At 46.7% G+C, this 22,581-nt stretch overlaps 1 protein-coding gene across 1 annotated transcript; it reads right to left on the reverse strand.

Annotated features, from left to right (window-relative positions):
- Nucleotides 1-7,940: 7,940 nt before the first annotated feature.
- On the reverse strand, nucleotides 7,941-21,976 carry NKRF (NFKB repressing factor). Its single transcript, XM_040323844.1, has 3 exons — nucleotides 21,568-21,976; nucleotides 20,460-20,584; nucleotides 7,941-10,623 (listed from the first exon to the last, which is right to left on the reverse strand). The coding sequence occupies exons 1-3, from the start codon at nucleotides 21,963-21,965 to the stop codon at nucleotides 8,543-8,545; spliced, it is 2,604 nt and encodes an 867-aa protein (XP_040179778.1). The 5' UTR covers nucleotides 21,966-21,976; the 3' UTR covers nucleotides 7,941-8,542.
- Between the last annotated feature and the right edge of the window lie 605 nt (nucleotides 21,977-22,581).

A 22,581-nucleotide genomic window follows, 5' to 3' on the forward strand; every position in this document is an offset into this window, starting at 1 on the left:
TGAGATCCATTTCTAGAGAGACCCATGGTCTGTGAGGCCAGTAAGGAAAAACTGATGACTGTCAAAAATCTCCTTAGGAATTTCAGGATTAAAGAAATTGGAGGGAAGGCATAGGCCAGTTGCCCAGCCCAAGGATGGTTAAAGACATCTGTCCCCTCCGCTAATGGATGAGGGTAGCGTGAGGGAAACTGCAGATGGTTGATGAGGCAAAAATATCCATCTTGTAGACACCACTGCTCGTGGATGATCTGTTTGAACACTTCGGGCTGAAGGGACCATTCGTTGGGGATCCATGAATTGTCTGGATGGGCGATCTTCTTCCAAGTTCTGACAGCCTGGAAGATATATGGCCCTCTAATCTGAGAGATATTGTTATGCCAATGTCATGATTGGATCCACCTCTCTCAATAGGGATTGGCTGTGCTCCCCGCTTTGTCGTTGTATGTAGGACACTGCTGCCGTGTTGTCCAGATGGAGCAGAACTGGGCGACCCTGTATGTGCGGCAGCAAGGTGGCCAATGCCATGAATGCTGCTTGAAGTTCCAGAATATTGGAAACTAGGCCCTGAGTGGGAAATTCCCCTCTGCCCTGGATCTTGAGTTGTTTGCAGGTGGCGCCCCACCTTGTGCTGGCATCTGTGGTAACAATGATCCATGGCTGCGGCCCTAATGGACTAAGCCATTTAGCGGTTTTATTTTTGTCTACCACCAGAGACTCTGGCACCTCCAGCTGGTGATCCCGATTGGCTGGGCTAGACAAACTCTTCCACTGCAACAGGAAGCCATGTTGAAAAAATTGAGTTTACAGTGCGCCCAGGGGATCATCGGAATACACAAAGCCATTGTCCCGAGAGGACTTATGCACTGGGATTCTGACATCGCTGGTGCAGTCAGTGCCTGTTGGAACGTCTCCCTGATTTTGGGGAGTTTGAGGTGGCAAAGAAACTGAGGACGCCTGAGTATTGAACTGGGCCCCTGGGTAGACCATATTCTATGTAGGCTTCAGCTGGCTCTGGTAATGCCTGTGCCTCAACGCAAAACTGAGGAACTGCTGGTATGACTGAAGGATCGGGACATGCCGATAGGCATATTGCAAGTCCACTAAAATCCTCCAGTCTCCTGGTTGAATGACCTGGATTATGGTATGGAGAGACTCCATCTTGAGTCCAACTGGATAAATTGATTCAGCCTCTTGAGGTAGTTCTGGAGGCTGCCATTTGAACAGCTAATAATGGCCTTGCGCCACTGTGGACTGAATCTGCTTTTTTTTTTACAGTGGTCTTGCCGGAACTGGGACACTTTGAGCTACCTGGCTCTAACTGCCTCCTGGGTGGGCCTGCCGTTAAAAGGGCTTCTGGGTATCTTGGGGAGCCGCAGGGGTCTTAGCTCTCTGCGATCTTACGAAGGTTGACTGTGTACCCCTCCAACACCTTCTGTAGTCCCTGGATGGGCAAAAGCCTCCGAAATCCCAGTACCTGTTTGGCGCTCCTCTGGATGGTTGCCCCCTCTGGTGTTTGGACCTTCCACACAAAAAGGACACTTAAGCTGGCTACACATCATAAAAATCCTCGGCCGAGGTCCCCCCCCCCCCTCAGATTTACCAAAACCACACAATATGAGGTCAAACCTTAAGAGCCTCAATTTGTATGCAATCAGGCAGGCACTACATGGTGCCGGCAAATCTAAAGGAAATCAGACAACAAAAGCTTCACAGTGTGTATGGGGTCTTTACAGACACGAGAGCAAGAAAAAGAAAAAACGTTTTATAGAAATTGACAGACCTGGAAAGAGTTCCATAGGAGAGAAGACATCATGCAGTCCCAGTTGCTGTTTCTGGACTCCAAAGCAGGCATGGCACAAGAGGATTGTCGTCTCCGATTAGAGAAAACCTCCACCCCATAAGACCACCAGAAGGGGTTCCCCAACTTGCCTAAGATGTGGGACTGCGTACTGGGAAAGGCTGAACCCAGACGGACTCCGACGTAGTCGGCAGACAGGGCCAGTGCAAGGATTTTTGCCAACTCAGGCGAAGGTGCATTTTGCCGCCGCCCCCCCCCCCCCTCGGCATGCACACGCGCACACACACCATACATTATATTTTAGACCCCCCTCCACGAACTACAGACCCCCCTTCCGCAGTATGGATCCCCCTCACTTAGAACAGACCCCCCCTTTCTCAGTCCAGACCACCCTCCATCAGTGTAGAATCCCCCCTCTTAGTGCAGACACCCCACCTTTAGTGCAGACCCCCCATCAGTATAGATTTCCCCCTTTAGTGCAGACCCCCCACTAGTATAGAATCCCCCTTAGTGCAGACCCCCACAGTATAGACACCCCCCATAGTGCAGACACCCCCATCACTATAGACACCCCCCTTAGTACAGACCCCCGCAGTATAGACACCCCCCTTAGTTCAGACCCACAATCAGCATAGGCACCCCTCTCCCCTCCCACAACGCCCCCCACATGTCCATCTACTTATAATAGAGTAGTAAAGTGTACAGTACAGACCTCAGAACAGCGCAGCATGCAGACGTATACACACAGCGGTGTGTGTCCCTCGGCTCCTCCTCATTGTATGTAAAGAGCAAGGAGGCACCGGCGGCTTCAGTCCGCTCCACCGAAACAGAGCGAGGTCAGATCAACAGAGCAGCGAGCGGTGATAGCGGTGCCGCTATCCACGGGTGTCACCCGGGTGCGGTCCACACCCCCTAGCAACATAACAAGGGGTTAATTAGGCGCACTCCGGATATAGTTGCGAGGACTATTTCAAAATGGAAAGGGAAATGGATGGGTGAATGAATGTTAGTCCATTAAAAAACGTCCATAAATAAAAGACTACACTTGCGCAAAGGTGGCTGCCAGCTTTGCGCAAGTGTCTTCTAAGCATAGCAAATGAGATATTTATTAAAAATAGCAAAGGCATAGGAATAACACTCACAAGGGAGCTAACAATAAGGCTTATCTGTAAGCTTCGTCATCCGCTCTATCCCGGGTTCGGTTGATGCTGTTCCTGCCTTTGATGTTGACCGGCGGAATCCCTGTGGCTCCTTGCCTCTGTCGGCAGCGGTGGGGGAACCACGCGCTCTCAATGGATGGAGGAGGATGGCGTTCCGTGGAGCACAGCCGTAGATGACGTCACTTCTGTGTATGAGGTCAGCGGGGAGGTGCATGTGTTTTCTGCCCTGTTCCCTGGCATTGTAAGGCAAGTGCCCATGTTGCCTTGCGCTAGGGCCGGCCCTGTCGGCAGGTAAGGGCTTATGCTAAGTGTAATGTCTGTAGGTGTTGATCTTTTGAGGAAAAAAAGGAGAATGGTGAGATAGCTCTCAGTCAAACTTTTATAGCGCTAAACAGGTCCTGTGGGTGGATATAGGGGCGGAGCTATATCATATGTATGCTGCCATGTCTGGTGTCAGGAAAGCTGTTATCGCTGGGTCCCCTGCGCTGCGCTCTGATCATCCGAGTGGCTCTCCTGTTCCTCTCCTCCCCTGAACAGGTAGGCACGGATAAATATGTTAATATGAATTTTTATAACTTAATTCTGCATAAAACATTTAAGTGTCATTTTATGAGGGCATGTTTAGGGATGGGGCATCTGATGGCGAGTAACCCTTGAGGCCTGGCTAGTAGCTCAGGACTTGACATTTTGAGCCCTGATGTACAGTATCTCACAAAAGTGATCTCACATTTTTGTAAATATTTTATTATATCTTTTCATGTGACAACACTGAAGAAATTACACTTTGCTATAATGTAAAGTAGTAAGTGTACAGCTTCTATAACCGTGTACATTTTCGGTCCCCTCGAAATAACTCAATACACAGCTATTATTGTCTAAACCGCTGGCAACAAAAGTGAGTACACCCCTAAGTGAAAATGTCCAAATTGGGCCATGTCATTATTTTGTGGCCACCATTATTTTCCAGCACTGCCTTAACCCTCTTGGGCATGGAGTTCTCCAGAGCTTCAGAGGTTGCCACTGAAGTCCTCTTCCACTCGTCTATGATGACATCACAGAGCTGGGGGATGTTAGAGGTTAGACCTTGCCCTCCTCCACCTTCCATTTGAGGATGCCCCACAGATGCTCAATAGGGTTTAGGTCTGGAGACCTGCTTGGCCAGTCCATCCCTTTTACCCTTAGCAAGGCAGTGACATAAACCTACAGTCAAGAATATAAAGATGCTCTGTCCATCCATGGACTTCAGAGAAAAGGATTTTACAGTGAGTACAAAAAAAACTATTTTTCTCAGCAGCAGTATATAGCAGTCTTGGGACTTCTATCAGTGTTCAGCCAAGCACTGGGTAAAGCTTGTAGGAGGAGTTTATATTCTCCTCTGATTGTCCTATTAGGCTGCAGGACGTCTGACCCTCTGTCTGGACAGTGCTGACTGGCCCTGTGCCAACCACATGCACCATTCCAAGAGAAAAAATAAATAAAATAAAAAAACACATGCTTTACTGCATATGCAGTCCGATTTTACTGTTGTGGGTTTAATAACACTTCAAGGAAACGTTGCTCTTATTGCCATCAAAATATACATACAGTTCCTTGAAAAGGTATTCATACCCCTTGCAATTTTCCACATTTTGTCATGTTACAACCAAAAATGTAAATGTATTTTATTGGGATTTAATTTGATAGACCAACACAAAGTGGCACATCATTGTGAAGAGGAAGGAAAATTATATATTTTTATTTATTTTACAAATGAATATGTGAAAAGTGTGGCGTGCATTTGTATTCAGCCCCCCTGAGTCAATACTTTGTAGAACCCCCTTTCGCTGCAATTACAGCTGCAAGTGTTTTTGGGGATGTCTCTACCAGGTTTGCACATCTAGAATTACATTTTTTCCCATTCTTCTTTGAAAAATTAGCTCAAGCTCTATCAGATTGGATGGAGAGCGTCTGTGAAGAGCATTTTTTAAGTCTTGCCACAGATTCTCTGTTGGATTTAGGTCTGGACTTTGACTGGGCCATTCTAACACATGAATATGCTTTGATCTAAACCATGGGTCTTCAAACTATGGCCCTTCAGTTGTTTAGGAACTACAATTCCCATCATGCTTAGTCATGTCTGTGAATGTCAGTTTTACAATGCCTCATGGGATGTGTAGTTCCGTAAGAGCTGGAGGGCCGTAGTTTGAGGATCCCTGATTTAAACCATTCCATTTCAGCTTCGGCTGTATGTTTAGGGTTTTTGTCCTGCTGGAAGATGCACCTTTGCCCCAGTCTCAAGTCTTTTGCAGACTCCAACAGGTTTTCTTATTATGATTGTCCTGATTACTTATTGTAACCCTCAATGGACTCCAAGAAAATGATGCACAGCTTACCATCCAGATGACGGAACACTCTTTTTCAAGTGAGGAATAGCTTAAAGCTCCCCAAAAGGAGAAGCTCCACTTGTTTTGACCGTTCCACCCTCCGCTGCCATATTTGGCACTTTTATGTGGGGGGCAGGTACCCATTTCCACATCACAGGTCCCAGAAGATTACGGGACCATTCACAAGGGGGAGTGTGCCTTGCGCATGTGTAGTAGAACGATTTCACTTCCTGTTTCCCTTGCTAGAAATGCTGGCGCCTGCACCCAAAGCCAATTGAAGAATCAGCTCAGGTGAGGACATGACGGGATCTCTGGAGTGTACTTATCTTAAAAATCAGCAGCTACAGTATTTCTGAAGGAGAATGGTGCTCCTCTTTAACTACTGTTGTTCGCCATGTAGAGCTCTAAAAAAATATTCATAAAACACACACATTTTCAAAGTCTTTTTTTAGAAACTTAATTGAAGAAATCAGAATAACACATTTTAGTGAGGAGCTGGGAGCTTTTTTTTATGACTGTAATACAATACAGTCACAAACAGAAGTTGCCATGTAATTTAAAGCCTAATCTATGTTATGTAGCTTTAAATAGTTTGCTTGGGCCAAGCTGACCCAAATGAACTTTTTAAAAGGGCACAGTAAACATTGAGTTAGGTTTTAACCTTAAGGGCTCGTTCATACGTGTGTTAAATATGAAGAACAAAGCAATGACATGTTTTGTTGTATTTATGAAGCACTGAAAAAACTTCAAGCATTCTTGATAAATGCCCATGAAAGGGTTTCTTTTCTAGTAGGAAGTGCTTAGCGGCGAAGTGAAGTAGAGGAAATTATCTACTTTGAGGCATGGTTATTTTGTGAATTCTCTGTAAGGGGACTAAACCCTGTGGTTTGGGAAAAACATGTTGGGGGTGTGTGGCCTGGATGGAGTTAAGCGGTATGGTGTGCAGTGGCTGAGATTTTTCTTTCCTTGTTCCCTGTAAGATGGATCAATGTGCTTTGATCTCTGCTACTTGGGTTTGGTCCAGCTCAGCGGACACAAAGTGGTACTTCTATAATTGTCAAGAGTAGATTTTATTTTGCAGGTTTTGCTTTTGGTGGTAGTACATGGTAATGGCATACAAAATATACAGCGCTGTGTGTGCGTGTATATATATATATATATATTTATTTTGGGCCAGTTTTCCTTTAAAAATGTATATATAAAAAAAATAAAAAAAAACACAGGACATCTCAGTTAACTTTACTTTTCCCACTAAGACCCCTTTCACACTGAGGAGTTTTTCAGGCGGTACAGCGCTAAAAATAGCACTGCTATACCGCCTGAAAAACTCCTGCACTGCATACTCAATGTGAAAGTCCGAGGGCTTTCACACTGAGGCGATGCGCTGGCGGGAGAGAAAAAAATCTCCTGCAAGCAGCATCTTTGGAGCGGTGAGAGGAGCGGCGTGTATACCGCTCCTTCCCATTTAAAACAATGGGAAACCGCGGCAATACCGCCCGCAATGCGCTTCTGCAGAGGCGCATTGCGGGCGGTATTAACCGTTTATCAGCCGCTAGCGGGGGTTAATATCCCACCGCTAGCGTCCGAATCCTGCGGCAAATCCGACGGTATAGCACCGCTATTTTTAACTGCGCTATACCGCCACCGCGCCTCCCGCCCCAGTGTGAAAGGGGCCTACATGAAAGTCCAATCTATCCTGAAAAAAGTATAATCCACCTGGATACACCAAGTAGATGCACTGATCATACAGTTACCCTAGCACAGGGGTCTCAAACTGGCGGCCCTCCAGCTGTTGCGAAACTACAAATCCCATCATGCCTCTGCCTGTGGGAGTCATGCTTGTAACTGTCAGCCTTGCAATGCCTCATGGGACTTGTAGTTTCGCAACAGCTGGAGGGCCGCCAGTTTGAGACCCCTGCCCTAGCACATGTCAAAGTTGCATAATTGGGTTGGGACGTTGAGATCTTTTTTGACCCTGGTCATGAATTGGTGGTATTTAGTAATTTTTTTCTTATTTAAGATACAGTGCAGAATTGTTGGATCTTTGATGTTAATCTTAAAGATATGGCAGCAAGGGCCCAACCTTGGGTCCCTTATGGAACATTGAGATTTGTCTAAATCAGTGTTTCTCAACTCCAGTCCTCAAGGCGCCCCAACAGGTCACGTTTTCAGGATTGCCCTTAGATGAAACGGCTGTCTGATCTAAATGATAGAGACCAAAGGGGCGGCTCCCCACATAAACCATAAAATGTTTCACATTTTAAAGGAGGGCGATTCTGTAATAATTCTTAATAGGAAGCATTACATTTTGTATCATTGTTCTGTACTGACAATACCTTGTAACTAAAGAATCCAGTGTTTTACTGCAATGTAAGGGTGCAGGCTGTCTTATGCTAGATCCAGAAAGCAGTGAAGCATGATACACATTGCACACGACAAGCTCAACAGGTGGAGAAGAATGCGATTGATCTCAGCCCCATTGACTCCTCCTAAGCCATGCCCCTCTGATGTATTTTGCTTGCACTCCGACTAGTGGTGTGCAATGTCTCTCACTGTTCCGTACCATGCTGCCCCATTGTGTGTTTAAAATGGTCAATAAAAAAAGTATGAAAACGAAAAGACAGTGGAGAAGTTTAAGCTTTAGATACACTTAAAAACAAGAAGCAAAGAGCTGTAGAACAAGCCATGCAAAAATAAAAACTCCGTTGTCTTTCAACCATAAAATAAAAAGTTTTTTCCATAATAAATAACGTATGCAACATAAACAAAAGGAGTCCATTAGGGTTCCCCGTTTGAGAAACAAATGCCATTTCAACAGGTTTCAGTAGAGTCTAATGCAAAACAATCTTACTATGTTTTTATCGGAAATGTCCTGAACCACACATTTTGCTGGTCCCTTCCATCTTCCTAAACCTGAGAAACAGATTTACCAGAGGATTCTCTGAGTTTTACAACCCCCAGTAGGCAAGTTGGAAGAAAACTAAAATACTGACAACAAAGAATAGGATCTTTAGATTTCAGATTTAGACGCCAAGCTTACCCTCCCCCACTTCCCTCACCCATATTCACCGAGTGGGAGTTTTTATCAAGGTTGCTGGCTGGTTTTCTACAGACATAACAAGTCTATTTTTAATCAGTAAATAAAATAAGCAGGAACCATTTATTCAGTTCTTATACACTGTGCTCTGTTGTATACAGGTATAACCTTAAATTGAACAAAGTCAATTGTCAGGCATAACAAGCGCATAGGATCCAACTTGGCCTTCTTGTTTAAGCTGAAGTAGGAGATCTTGTCTGCTTCTTTTCCTACTTACAACCAGAAATCTCTGCTTGCCTTGTCCATGGGACTTACTTTTGAGACCATATCTTTGAGATATCTGATGAATGTATTTGCGTTCCTCATTGGTCAGCTCCCTGGAGAACGTCAAATCATCCTGATTACAAGAGTTGGCGTAATTTCTTATCATCTGTTCAATGTCTCTCTTGGTGATCTTTTGGTTAGTTGTCATTAAACCAAGCCCCTCCCGACTAAACTGCTCTTTTACAGAAATGGGTTCAGCTATTCCTTCTCCTTCTTTTCCCAAACCTCCACCAGTCCATCCCATCTTTCGTAGGAGCTGGTTTCCAATATTGTCCTCTTTGATCTGCTGTTTGTATGCATCCTCGTTTGACAACCCTCTGATCCGATTACGAGAAATGGCATCTTCAGACGGGCCCCTTTTCAGATTGTTAACCACCACAGGCTGGGTCCTCTTCAAAGCCTCCACAGCTGCGTATGCAGCATCATGCTTTACAGTTTTCTTAAAACCAACAGCTTCTGCTACAAACTGTTGTCCTATGAGAACCTTACACTTCCAATCCAGTCCTGATGCCCTCTCAAAGACATATTCTATGGCAACCTTATTAAACTGAGCAGTGTCATTTAATGTACATACAGGATTTGAGGCATTTTCATAAACCACAATGTCTTTCAGCTCTTTTGAAAGACCACTGTCTGCACTTTCTGTATTAATGGCCCTTTGGATGTTAGGTTGCATCGACTTTAGCATATTTACTGCCAACTCGGCTGCTGAATGCTTGCTGCTCTTTTTATTACCAAATGCTTCAGCTATAAAATGATCTTGAACATACACAGAGCAACGCCACGTATTGTTGGACATCATGTCATACTTGTAGGCAACTGTCATTTTGTTGAAAGTAGCTGAATTGTTCAGAATGCCAATTGCATCAAAAGCGTTATCAGTAAGGATGAACTCCGACCATGGTCTGGATGAAGTACCTTTAGTTGACTCGGAAAAATGTTGGCTTGACTGACCACTGTCATTTAAGAAAGCATCATCATGCTTTAGCGCTGGGGGAAAGTTATTCATGCGCATGTCAGCTGAGCAAGCCACCGTATCATCGCGATAACCACTTCCACACTGCCGTTGAACAGTGGCAACATCCACTAAAGGCTTCTGTAAAAGCTGTATGGCCAATTCAGCAGCTCGATCTCTGGCCACAATCTTGCTCCAGGAATATCCAGTAGCCAAGTACACATCTTGGTACCTGACCTCACAAGCAAAGCCATCAGGTGGGATTCCCTTATGTTTTGGGATACTGCCAGGTGGAAGGTCTTTAATAGGGACATAAATATATTCTGGATTGGTTTTACATGCCTGAATGCTCTGCGTTAATACATGGGTGAAGTTAATGTGTCTACCATCTGAAGTCATTTTGGGGTTTTCTAAATTTAGTTTCACAATTGCAGAAAGGTGCTTAATGCCTGGTTTATCTACAGAATTCCCTGCACGAGCCATGGAATGGTTTGCATTACTTTGCTTTTCAATTCCAGTCCTGCCTGTCTTTTTCGGTGGCTTTACAAAACCAATTCCTTTTCTCCCTCGCGGGCTTATACCTGTCCAACTATCGAGAACATTAGACCGAAAATCTTTGCCCAAAGATGAATAGTGAGATTCAAATTTTGCAGAGTAGTCTTGTTCCATTTTAGTCATAAAATTGACAGAGTCATTTCTATTCTGATCATCTGTGTCATTTGGGTCATATACATAGGGACGACAACTCAACTCTGTTTCAGTGTGCTCTTCTGCATCTGAATGGTCACTGACTGTGGTACACACAGCTGTTTCTTGCGACTTGGCATTTGAGGGATAAATGCTGTCCCACTCTGTCTGTCTGTCCAGGTTTGTATTGGTTTCTCGTGTTTTTTGGAAAACTTTGTCTTCCTCCACTGTGCTGGATACAAAATGCACAGGTTCAAAACGTGGCCGTGGTCCAAACTTTTTTTTTGAAGGTTGCCCATCTGAAAGCAAGTTAAAAAAGTATTTAAAAATTCAAATATGTTGAAACAAATCATTTATATAAAAAGTAACACTGCATATTATAACAAGTCTAACAGAAAAATCACAATCATGAAGTCCTTAAAATCGTTTCCCATCTACAGACGGTGTCACTGTCAAATCGTGCTTTAATGTAGATCATGTAACTTTTAAAAGACCATCCATTATAAACCTTTAACTACTTCAAATAAGTGACTGCACAAAGCTAAAAACGTAGTACTTTATAATTGTTCAGGCTTGTGGTGAAAGGATTTAAAAGTTTCTAAACTGCGAGCAGGCAGCTCTTTATTTCAAAAGACTTGCTATGTCTCTTCTGCAATAACTTACCGGTCCTACTCGCAGTCTTCGATTGAATGCACACTGGCCTGTGCATACACAGCTCAGCTTACATTCCTGGAAAACACTGGCTATGCCAAAATGATGAACTCCTGTGAACATGTCTGGGATGACATCAATCCCAGACCGCGCAATCAAGGGGCCGAAAACCCAGAAGAAGTAGCTGGGGAGAATATGACAACAGCCAGGGGGGGGGGGGGGGGGGGATTAACCATTGCATGGCAGGAATGAGGGGGCGATTATGTTTAGTTGTGCTTTAAGAAAAGGTGCCAGGGGATAACAGGTAAACTGCCTATCTTCACACACTGCATACCCAGATGGTGGAAGACAATGCATAAAGTCAGGCAAGTAAAAAGAGGTAGGAAACAGACCACAGGTACCTCTCTGACCTTCTTGCTGCCCCAGCTTTTGATCTTTCACATATTTATATGCCGATAGGCTCTTTTTAAAGGTCCCCTTCATTGCACGGGAAAGCATGTAAACAAAGCTGGTTGATAAAGACCACAACTAGTTCAACACACACAACATATACCTTAGAAGCTGGGAAAATAAATGAATTACCATCAACTAAATTTTCAGACCTCTCCATTTCTAATCAGCACACCTGCAACAGTCATAGCAGAGTATTTAAAAAGCAGGCTCTTGTACCCATATACCCCTTATGGACCAAAGCAGTTTTTACATTTCCACTATGACCTTTATTTGGAAATACCCTTGTCATTACCCAACCACTTGCCAACTGCCTCACGTACATTTATGTCAGCAGAGTGGCACAGGCAGGCAAAGCAACGTACCTGCAGTCTAGCGGGTGCGCGCCGCAAGCTCCGTGACCGCGGACTCAATGTCCGCCGGTGTCCTGACATCGTGTCAGGTAGTGGCAGATGCCTATGTAAATAAGGCATTTCCCTGTTCTGCCTATTGGCAGGACAGTGATCTACTGCTCCCTGTGATCGAGAGCAGTGATCATTGTCGTGTCACTTGTAGCCCAGCCCCCACACAGTTAGGCCCCTTTCACACGTGCGGACCATATGTCCGCTTTTTCATGCATCCGTTTGCGGATGAAAAAAAGGATTTTTGTACTCACCGTAAAATCCATTTCTCTGAGTTCATAGACGGACACAGCATCCTTTGACCTTAGGGTTATGCTTCTTCCTACCAGGAGATTTAGGCAGAATTCTACAGCACTTAAGGTGTTAAAAACTTTCCTTCATGCCGCTCCTCCCAGGGGGCGTGGCTCCCCCAGGCATAACCCACACTCTGCTTTAGCAGCCTCAGTTCGTAACAAGCAGTACAAACAAAGGAGGGGTGGGTGCTGTGTCCGTCTATGAACTCAGAGAAATGGATTTTACGGTGAGTACAAAAATCCTTTTTTCTCTTTCGTTCATAGACGGACACAGCATCCTTTGACCTTAGGGACGTCCCCAAGCAGTGTCAAAAAAATTCGAGGGGTGGGAAAATAACACAGCAAAAACAGGTTACACCCCAAACAAAACCGGAGTTACTCAACGGAGGAACTCCAACCTTAAACTGCCGCCTGTAACACCCTGCGGCCGAAGGAGGCATCAGAAGATGCACTCACATCCACCTTATAAAACTTTGAAAAAGTGTGGAACGACGACCAGGTCGCTGCCTTACACACCTGTAACACAGAGGCTTGGTGTCGGAAGCCCAGGAGGCCCCGATCGCCCTGGTCGAATGCGCCATGACCCGAAAGGGAGGCGCCCGCCCCTTCAGGGCGTAGGCCTGAAGCACAACCTGTCGGATCCACCTGGAAATGGTGGCCGACGAGACTGCCAGGCCCTTACTGGGACCGGACACAGACACGAACAGCGAGTCCGACTTCCGGAACGGAGCTGTCGCCGACAAGTAAACTCGAAGGGCCCGAACCACATCCAGAGAATGTAAAGAGGCCTCCTTCGGGTTCTTCGGCTGAGGACATAATGATGGAACAACAATGTCCTCGTTAATGTGAAAGGCCGAAACGACCTTCGGAAGAAAAGAGGGCTGCGGGCGCAGCACCGCCTTATCCTGATGGATGACCAAGTAGGGGGCCTTGCAATACAAGGCCGCCAGTTCAGACACTCGTCTGATAGAGGTAATAGCTACCAGAAAGACCACCTTCTGCGACAAAGTCAGCAAGGGGATCTCCCGAATGTCCTCAAAGGGGGCACGCTGAAGCGCCGAGAGGACCAAGTTCAAGTCCCAAGAAGGTAGCGGAGGGCGCACCGGGGGGGCCACATGCCGGACCCCCTGCACAAACGTGCGAACCAAAGAATTCGCTGCCAAGGGACGCTGAAAATAAACAGCCTGAGCAGAAATCTGACTCTTGATCGTGCTCAAGGCAAGAGCCTGGTCCACTCCCCGCTGTAGGAACAGCAGGATCCGGGACACCACGTAAGTACGGGGGTGCCACTTCATCTCCTCACACATAGAGATGTATGCTTTCCATGTACGATGGTAAATTTTTCGAGAAGTGGACTTCCGTGCACGCAGCATGGTAGAGATTACCGGGCCCGACAGGCCCCGGTCCTTCAGTACCTGGTTTTCAACAGCCACGTCGTTAAAGCCAGTGACCGTAAAGCAGGATGGAAGATCGGGCCCTGAGACAGGAGATCTTCCCTCAGAGGCAGACGCCAGGGGGCGTCTGTCACCAGACGTACCAGGTCCGCGTACCAAGAGCGACGCGGCCAATCCGGGGCGATCAGGATCGTTGGAATACCTTCGGCTTCCACCCTGCGCAGCAGGCGGGGTAGGAGCCTTAGAGGAGGGAAGGCGTAAATCAGGTGATATTGACCCAGGGAGCCACTAACGCGTCTGACGTGTCTGCCCACGGGTCCCTTGACCTAGCCACAAACCATGGTACCTTCCGATTGAGACGGGACGCCAGAAGGTCCACGTCTGGAGTGCCCCATTTTTGGCACAGGATCTGAAACACCTCCGGGTGGAGAGACCACTCCCCTTGATCCAGAGTCATGCGACTTAGGGAGTCGGCTTGCCAATTCAGAACTCCCGGAATGTATACCGCCGACAGGGCCGGAACGGACCTTTCGGCCCACCGAAGTATGTGAGCGACCTCCGTCGCCGCGGCCGAGCTCCTTGTGCCGCCCTGATGATTGATGTACGCCACGGCCGTGGCGTTGTCGGACCCCTGGTACAGCGCGGTCTGTGAAGGACAAGTGTGTGCTGAGGAGAAGCTGCAGCGCTGCGTCTGTCCCCTCAGATGATTCGCGGTCTTTTTTCCCCGCCGAAACGGCCACTAGAGGCCGAACTAGTGCTGAAAATGGCGCCGGCCACAAGAAAATGGCCGCCGAATAATACAAGCGCGGCTCCGGCAAAATGGCCGCCGTTGCGCAGTTTTAAAAAGACAGTGTACCCAAAAATGACAGTACACCAAAACAGCACACAGCACACACAAAAATGCCCAGAATGTCCACCACAGTCCCCTGCAGTGACACAGAACAGCCCCTGAAAAAAAAAAAAAAAAAAAAAAAAATATGAGCCCCAGGGAAAAAACCCCCTGCACAGCCGTCACCCAAAGGGGAAAGGAGGGAGAGGAATAAGGGAGAGAGGAAAGCAGGGGAAAACCCTCAGTCGACCTCCCAAGGGAAAACATTCCAGCCAGACCACTTACCTGAGTAAGGGGCCACTACTTACCTGTCCTGCGACTACCTGGCTGGAGGTATCCCAGACAGAACCAACGTCCGCGAACGGCATGGCTGTCAGCCAGACACACTGTGACAAGGCCATAGAGACCGGTCATATGTGTGCCCTAGAACCGAAGTTCCCCGGCCGCCCCTGGAGCAATGGGGCCTGTCGTGGACGTCCCAAAGCGGAGCTGAGGGCCGGCACACGCTCGAAGGCCGAACCTGGGGGGACTACAAGGGTCGAGGACCCAGCCTGTCACCCAGTCGGCTGTTGATAGAAGAATCGCAGGATTCAAAAATAAAAATAAAATAAAAAAGCGAGGAAAAAACTCGCAAAAATGCAAAAAAATTTGCAAGAAAAAACTCCAGAGTCCAGGACTCCAGAGAGAGCCTGACTCTCCTGACGGTTAGGCAGAAACAAACTGAGGCTGAGGCTGCTAAAGCAGAGTGTGGGTTATGCCTGGGGGAGCCACGCCCCCTGGGAGGAGCGGCATGAAGGAAAGTTTTTAACACCTTAAGTGCTGTAGAATTCTGCCTAAATCTCCTGGTAGGAAGAAGCATAACCCTAAGGTCAAAGGATGCTGTGTCCGTCTATGAACGAAAGAGAAAAGGGATATACATTGGTCCCTATGAGATTGCGGGTGTCAGCGGATGAACAACCGCCGCCAACAACCGTTCTCGTCCGCCTCCGCAAAGATCCGATTCTGCAGACGGAAGAAAACCCTATTTTTCCTTCCGTCTGCAGGTCGGATGAACACGGTCATACGTGTTCATCCGACCCCCCATAGGGGAGAGCGGAGAAAAGACAGGGCGGTCCCTGCACAGTGTGCGGGGACCGCCCTATCATTCGCCAGCTCAGCGGGGATCAATGGAGCGATCCCCGCTGAGCATACAAAGGCGGATCATTACTGATCCGCCCCGTGTAAAAGGGGCCTTAGAATCACTCCCTAGGACACACTTGACACCTTCCTCACCTCCTAGTGGTTAACCCCTTCCCTGCCAGTGTCATTTACAGAGTAATCAGTGCATTTTTATAGCACTGATCGCTGTATAAATAAATGACAATGGTCCCAAAATGGTGTACGAAATGTCCGCCGCAATATTGCAGTCACGATAAAAAAATAAAATACAAAAATAATAAAAATGCCATAAACCTATCCCCTATTTTGTAGACGCTATAACTTTTGCGCAAACCAATCAATATACGCTTATTGTGATTTTTTTACCAAAAATATGTAGAATAATACATATCAGCCTAAAGTGAGAAAAATAAATATTTTTTTATATATTTTCGGGGATATTTATTACAGCAAAAAAATATTGTTTTTCAAAATTGTCGCTTTTTTTGGTTATAGCGCAAAAAATATAAACCACAGGAGGCGATCAAATATCCCCAAAAGAATGCTCTATTTGTGAAAAAAAAAAAAAAGACGGAAAATTTGTTTGGGTGCAACGTTGCACGACTGCCCAATTGTCAGTTAAATTGACGCAGTGTTGAATCGCAAAAAATGTCCGGTCATTGGGCAGCCAATTCTTCCGGGGCTGAAGTGGTTAAAAGGTTAACTCACTTTTTCACAAGCCCCATACACACCATCAGTTTTCCTGCAGGTTTTTCTCTTCAGGTTTACAAGGGCTTGCCTGATTGCATACGAATTGAAACTCATGAGGTTTGACCTCATATTAGATGGTTTTGGTAAACCTGAAGAAAAAAAACGATAGTGTGTATGGGCATGTACACTGCTGCTGGTAAACAGACATTTAAGAGCAGTTGGGTATTTTTTTCAACTGCTCCTGAACTCTCCTCTATGTTATCTTATCAGTACATGTACACAGGGTCGTTTCCATGGAGTTAAAGGGGTTGTAAAGGTTCGTCTTTTTTTTTTCTAAATTAGTTCCTAAATACCTGGACTACACAGGTATCTGCTTCCCCTGAAAAGGTGCCAAATGTGACACCAGAGGGGGGGACCCGGAAAATGGAAGTTCCATTTTTGGGTGGAATTCCCCTTTAATTGCTGCTGGGTTTTTATTTTTTGTTAACCACTTCAATACCAGCCCATTGTCATATGACGTCCACAAAGGACATCTACCATCCCGGGTGGACGTCATATGACGTCCTGGGCTTTGTGGGGGGATATCTGAATGATGCCTGCAGCTAGAGGCATCAGATATCCTTCTCTTCTGCCGGCGATTCTGTGCAACATAAGAACGATCATAGCGGCGGTTCCGCAGCTTGATCGTTCTTATAGGCGGCGGGAGGGGACATCCCCCCCCTCCCGCCGCCATCCGGTGCTTCTCCGGGCTCTCCCGTGCCATCGGGGGCCCGGAGAACGAATCGTCCGGCGCTCGCAGGAAGCACAGTGATGACTGGTGACCAGATGGTCACCAGTCATCTCTATGACCGTCGGAGGAGCCGGGCGTGATGTGATGACGTCACACCCGGGTCCCCGTAAGTCATGGGTCTTCAAACTACGGCCCTCCAGTTGTTCAGGAACTACAATTCCCATCATGCCTAGTCATGTCTGTGAATGTCAGGCCCCGTACTCACGACCAAACATGTCTGCTGAAACTGGTCCGCAGACGAGTTTCAGCAGACATGTTTGGCCGTGTGTTGGCCCGAGCGGACCATTTTGGGACGGATCGGACAGGTTTCCAGCGGACAACTGTTTCCCGGACTTGTTTTAAAACAGTCCGCTGGAAACCTGTCCGCCCGGACATGTACGGTCGTCTGTACAGACCTACCGTACATGTCCTGCCGCCCGCATCCCTCGCATGCGTCGAATGACTTCGACGCATGCGTGGAAGCATTTTTAAGGCGGCCCGCCCACGTCGCCGCGTCATTGTCGCGGCGACACCGCGTCATCGACGCGGCGACACCGCGGACACGCCCCGCGTAATGTTTACGCGCGGGCTTCTGTTCGATGGTGTGTATAGCCATCGAACAGAAGTCCCCGGCCAGACATGTCCGATGGAAACGGTCTGCAGACCGTTTTCATCGGACATGTCCTGCCGTGAGTACAAGGCCTCAGAGTTTTACAATGCCTCATGGGATATGTAGTTCTGCAACAGCTTTTCACCGATTTCATGCTTTCAGGCCTGGAGGAGAGATGTGGGGTCTTATTGACTCCGCATCTCTCCATAAAGAGGACCTGTCACACACATTCCTGTTACAAGGGATGTTTACATTCCTTGTAATAGGAATAAAAGTGATAATAAATTTTTTTTAATAAAAATAAGTGTAAAACAATAAATAAAGATGTAAAAAAAAAACGCGAACGCACACGCAAGTCCCGCCGACATATGTAAACGCTAGTTTAAACCACATATGTGAGGTATCGCCGCGTGCGTTAGAGTGCCAGCAACAATTCTAGCACTAGATCTCCTCTGTAAATCTAAACTGGTAACATGTAAAAAAATTCAAAGCGTTGCCTATGGAGATTTTTAAGTACCGAAGTTTGGCGCCATTCCATGAGTGTGCGCAATTTTAAAGCGTGACATGTTAGGTATCTATTTACTCGGTGTAACATAATCTTTCATATATTACAAAATTGGGCTAACTTTACTGTTGTGTTATTTTTTTAATTCATGAAACAATTTTTTTCCAAAAAAAAGGCGTTTGAAAATTTATTGCGCAAATACCGTGCAAGATAAAACGTTTCAATGACCGTCGTTTTATTCCCTAGGGCAGGGATAAGCAATTAGCGGACCTCCAGATGTTGCCAAACTACAAGTCCCATGAGGCATAGCGAGACTCTGACAGCATCAAGCATGACACCCAGAGGCAGAGGCATGAAGGGACTTGTAGTTTGGCAACAGCTGGAGGTCCGCTAATTGCTTATCCCCGCCCTAGGGTGTCTGCTAAAAAAACATATATAATGTTTGGGCGTTCTGTGTAATTTTCTAGCAAAAAAATGATGATTTGTACATGTAGGAGAGAAGTGCCAGAATAGGCCTGGTATGGATGTGTGTATAAAAGCCCTGTATGGAAGTGGTTAAATAAAACAAAAGAGGACCGAAATTTGTTTTTTAAAAAAAAAAAACTTTTTATAGTTTGTTATAAAATTTTGAACACAGGTCATTTTTCTCCTTAACCGATGTGCGCTGATGAGGCTGCACTGATAGGTGGCACTGATGATCACTGTTAAGCGACACTGATAGACATTGATTGGCAGCACTGGTGGGTACTGACCAGTGCTGTGGAGTCGGAGGAGATTTTGGGTACCTGGAGTGGGAAAACAATGCATCGACTCCTACTAAATTTAGATTGGAATTAAAAAATCAAGTTTAAATGTCCCAATTGACAAAAAGTTATAATTAATGACTTCTCTACTGTAAGAATAAAGACCAATGCATGCAGTGCCTCACGTAACCGCAAAACGAACACGTTAAGTGACCGTGAAGAAGCATGCTTTTCATGTGCTTCACTATATGGCACGCAACGCACAATTAGGAGCGGCAATACTTATACTTTCCATAGTGTTGTTCTGCTGTTACAGGGAACGCAGCGCCCATGGGTAACCTAGCCTCTCACTGATAAGGGATTAATAAATATGTTTTTTGCAGGACTAGAGACACTTGTATAAGTGAAGGGAATGGAGGGTCAATAGTTCAAGACTGAAGCTGTAAACCATTGGAAAAACTGCTGTCATTTAGCTAAGGCTATAAAAACTCCTGTGGTAATGACATGTATGTTGCCTTTATTTCCTTCAAGGAATGTATAAAATACATTTGCATATTAAAGCGGGGGTTCACCCATCAATTTAACAGTTTGAAAAAGCAGTTACATTCCTGGCATGCCGGGAATGCTAACTGTCACATTGGTTGTGCTCTCAACCAAACTATCAAACCATCCAATGGCTGGTGTCATAACTGATCACATGTGCAGCATCATGGCAGTTGAAGATTAAACAGAGGCCAAGACGTGCCTTAGCAGCCGTCAATCAACTCCTCTTCGCTTAGAAACGCCCATTCCCCGCAGGATTCCCCGCTCGGAGCCGGAAAACAAGGGCTCATATAACGATAAGTACAAGTAAAAAAAAAAAAAAAAACAGCATACTGCAGATGTTAGCAAAAATGGCAAAAAGTGGATTTTTGGGTGAACCTCCCCTTTAATACAGAGGAGTCGGAAGTACAAAAAACTGAGTCGTCAGAACATTTATCTACCGACTCCACAGCCCTGGTACTGACAGTGTGAGGGAAAAAAAAAAAAAATACAGATTACCAGTCTTCTGTTTACATCATGTGATCAGCAGTCATTGGCTGACAACTGATCATGTGTTAAGGGGCCAGGATCGACCCCTAATCTGATATCAGCCGAGTCTCAGACTCTGATCACAGAGCGCGCCGCGAGCGACCCACAGGGTTATTTTTTTTCCCCCTTTTTTGTCAATTTTCCCTTTTCCTTATCCTTTCCTCTCCCCTTTCCTTACCCTAACCTATATATGCTGGGATTATGACAAATATGATGTCATGGGGCGTGGCTGGGCCAATCCCATGCTCACCGATTGGTGGATCTTTTAATAATTTTCTTTCCGCACTGCACTTTGTCAGATGCCCGATGAAGGGATCCCTGGAAACATTACTTCTGTAACTATGATGTGATCTCTGAATAAAGCTTTGGACCTGTTCTGGAGATCCTTGGTGTGCTGGTGACATACTTTGCCCATGGAAACTTTCCTTCAGATGTTGCTAGGGGTTCCTTGAGCATTGAAGTGTTTCTACCTCCCAGTAACCACTGCCCTGTCATATCAGCCAAATCACAAAAAGATGAACCCGTGGAATCCCAAGCATCATTTAAAGCAATGGTGATCAAGCCAACCTACCTGCATCTGGTGAACTGGATCTTTTTGCAGCTTTGGCACCAGGAACAAGCTCATAAGAGGTCACCTCTCCAATGTCGATTCCCTCAGCCATCTGGTGAACTTTCTCTGTTAGCTGGTCTCCATAACTAGAGACAAATCATATGTGAGGATTATACACAGCTATGTTTGTTCCACACATTTTAGGCAGATCCACGTATACATAAGATCTCGTCAATACATTCATTCTTTTTGATCCTGTGGTGCGATTTTTGTTCTGGTATCTCCTAGTTTTGTCAGTACAATGCTTTCTAACCCGCACATTCAGTTATGCTAAGAAATGTATTGTGGAAGATATGACATGGGGGGGGGGGGAGACAACCTGTGACAGACATAGCCACCACATGGGAGAGGGGGTGTACATGTGGCACAGCAAGATCATGGGAGGTGAAAACATGCCATGAGTGGAATACATACGATGCAGAGACAGTCGTGTGGTGCAGACACAGTCGCCATGGAGGGAGGGTACATGTGACGTGTGCATGATCATCATGGGGGTAACATGTGACATGGGAAAGATGGTCATGGGGGGATATACATGTGAAGTGGGCACGATCGTGGGGGTACGTGTAACGCGGGCATGATTATCATGGGGGACGGGTGTGTGACTTATGAACAGTTGTCATGGGGGGGGGAGATATATGTTACGTGGGCACAGTCATGATTGGGGGGGGGGGGTACATATGCCAGGAGAACAGTTGATATAGAGGGAGGGTACATGTGACGTGGGCACAGTCCTTGTAGGGGGAGAGTAAATGTGCCGTGGGTACGATCATGAGGGGGTTGGGTACATGTGACATGTGCACAATCATGGGGGGGGGGGTACATTTGATGTGGGCATGATGGTCATGGGGGCGGTGGTGGGTGCACAATCATAATGGGGGGGTACATGTGATGTGGGCATGATCATCATGGGGGAGAGTACTTGTGACGTGGGCACCATCATCACGGGGGGTGCATGTGATGTGGGCATGATCGTCATGGGGGGGGGGGTGTACATGTGCACGATCGTCATGGGGGGGGGGGGGGTACATGTGACATGGGTGGGGGAAGTTTGACTCTCTGCTCTCACCGGTTTCCTATGTAGACGATGTTGCTCCACACCAAAGACAGGGCGATGAGTTGGTCGGTCTTCCTCCCGGGGTATAGGTGGATGTGTCTGGCCAGGAACTCTCGGCGGGCCGCCCACTGCTTGTCATTCTCATGGTATTGGCGAAACTCCTCCAGACACACCGGCCTTTCCTCCCAGGTGCCGTGCTCGCTTTGTCCGGCCATTTTCCTCACAGGTGACCAGCCCACCATACGGCGGGAGCCCCGACACTCTCCAGCTGGAAGCGCACCTTTCCTCACACACCAACCTGGTGTCCTCTCAACTGAAAATACCGGCTCACACTTACCGGACGTCTTATGCGGCGCTACAGTTGGACCATAAAGGAGAGGATGTGAAGGGCCACGAGAGAACGGAACCATAGAGTCTTACCGCCTGTACATGGGAAGCCGCGCAGCGCCCCCTGGTGGAGGAGTGGGCGGAATGTCTCGGCTCACAGGTCAGAGTGAAGTGTTATGGAAATGTCTTCCAACAATCAGATTTGTTTTATTCCTCTCTTCAATAAAAGATCAACTCACTGGCTTCTGCGGAATCATTTCCTTCCATTTTACATCCTGCACCTAGGAAGCATTAATGAATTTAGTATACAGTTTACCAGGATGATGTTGGAATTGATGCAAGATATGTAAAGGTTTGGATGTACATAAATGATATGTAGTTATAAGAGAGGTTGGCGTTTATTAGCTAGAATGGCTCTAATTTTATTTCCATAGGCAGGGCCGCTGATAGAAATCATGGGCCCCCCTTCAGCCCCACCCCTGGCTCCCCCTTCAGCCCCACCCCTGGTACCTCCTTCAGCCCCACCTTGAAACAAAGTGCATGTTTGTCTTTAGTGCCAGTTCACACTGGTGCAGAGGTGCCCAACCAGTGGCCCGCGGAGCCTTCAGATGTGGCCCGCGACCTCCTGCTCTGGGATGGCAGGTTGTCAAGCCCAGATTTCAGGTTGCCTACCCACCATGCCAGAGCATCAGTGTTGTG

Source organism: Rana temporaria, chromosome 9 (assembly GCF_905171775.1).
Source record: "Rana temporaria chromosome 9, aRanTem1.1, whole genome shotgun sequence".
NCBI lineage: Eukaryota > Metazoa > Chordata > Amphibia > Anura > Ranidae > Rana > Rana temporaria.

Coding starts and splice junctions, on each gene's coding strand:
- NKRF (XM_040323844.1), bottom strand. CDS start 21,965: ATGGTTCCGTTCTCTCGTGGCCCTTCACATCCTCTCCTTTATGGTCCA. Junction 20,585..21,567: donor ATCGTCTACATAGGAAACCG/GTGAGAGCAGAG, acceptor ATTTGTCTCTAG/TTATGGAGACCAGCTAACAG. Junction 10,624..20,459: donor ATCCAGTTCACCAGATGCAG/GTAGGTTGGCTT, acceptor ACTTGCTTTCAG/ATGGGCAACCTTCAAAAAAA.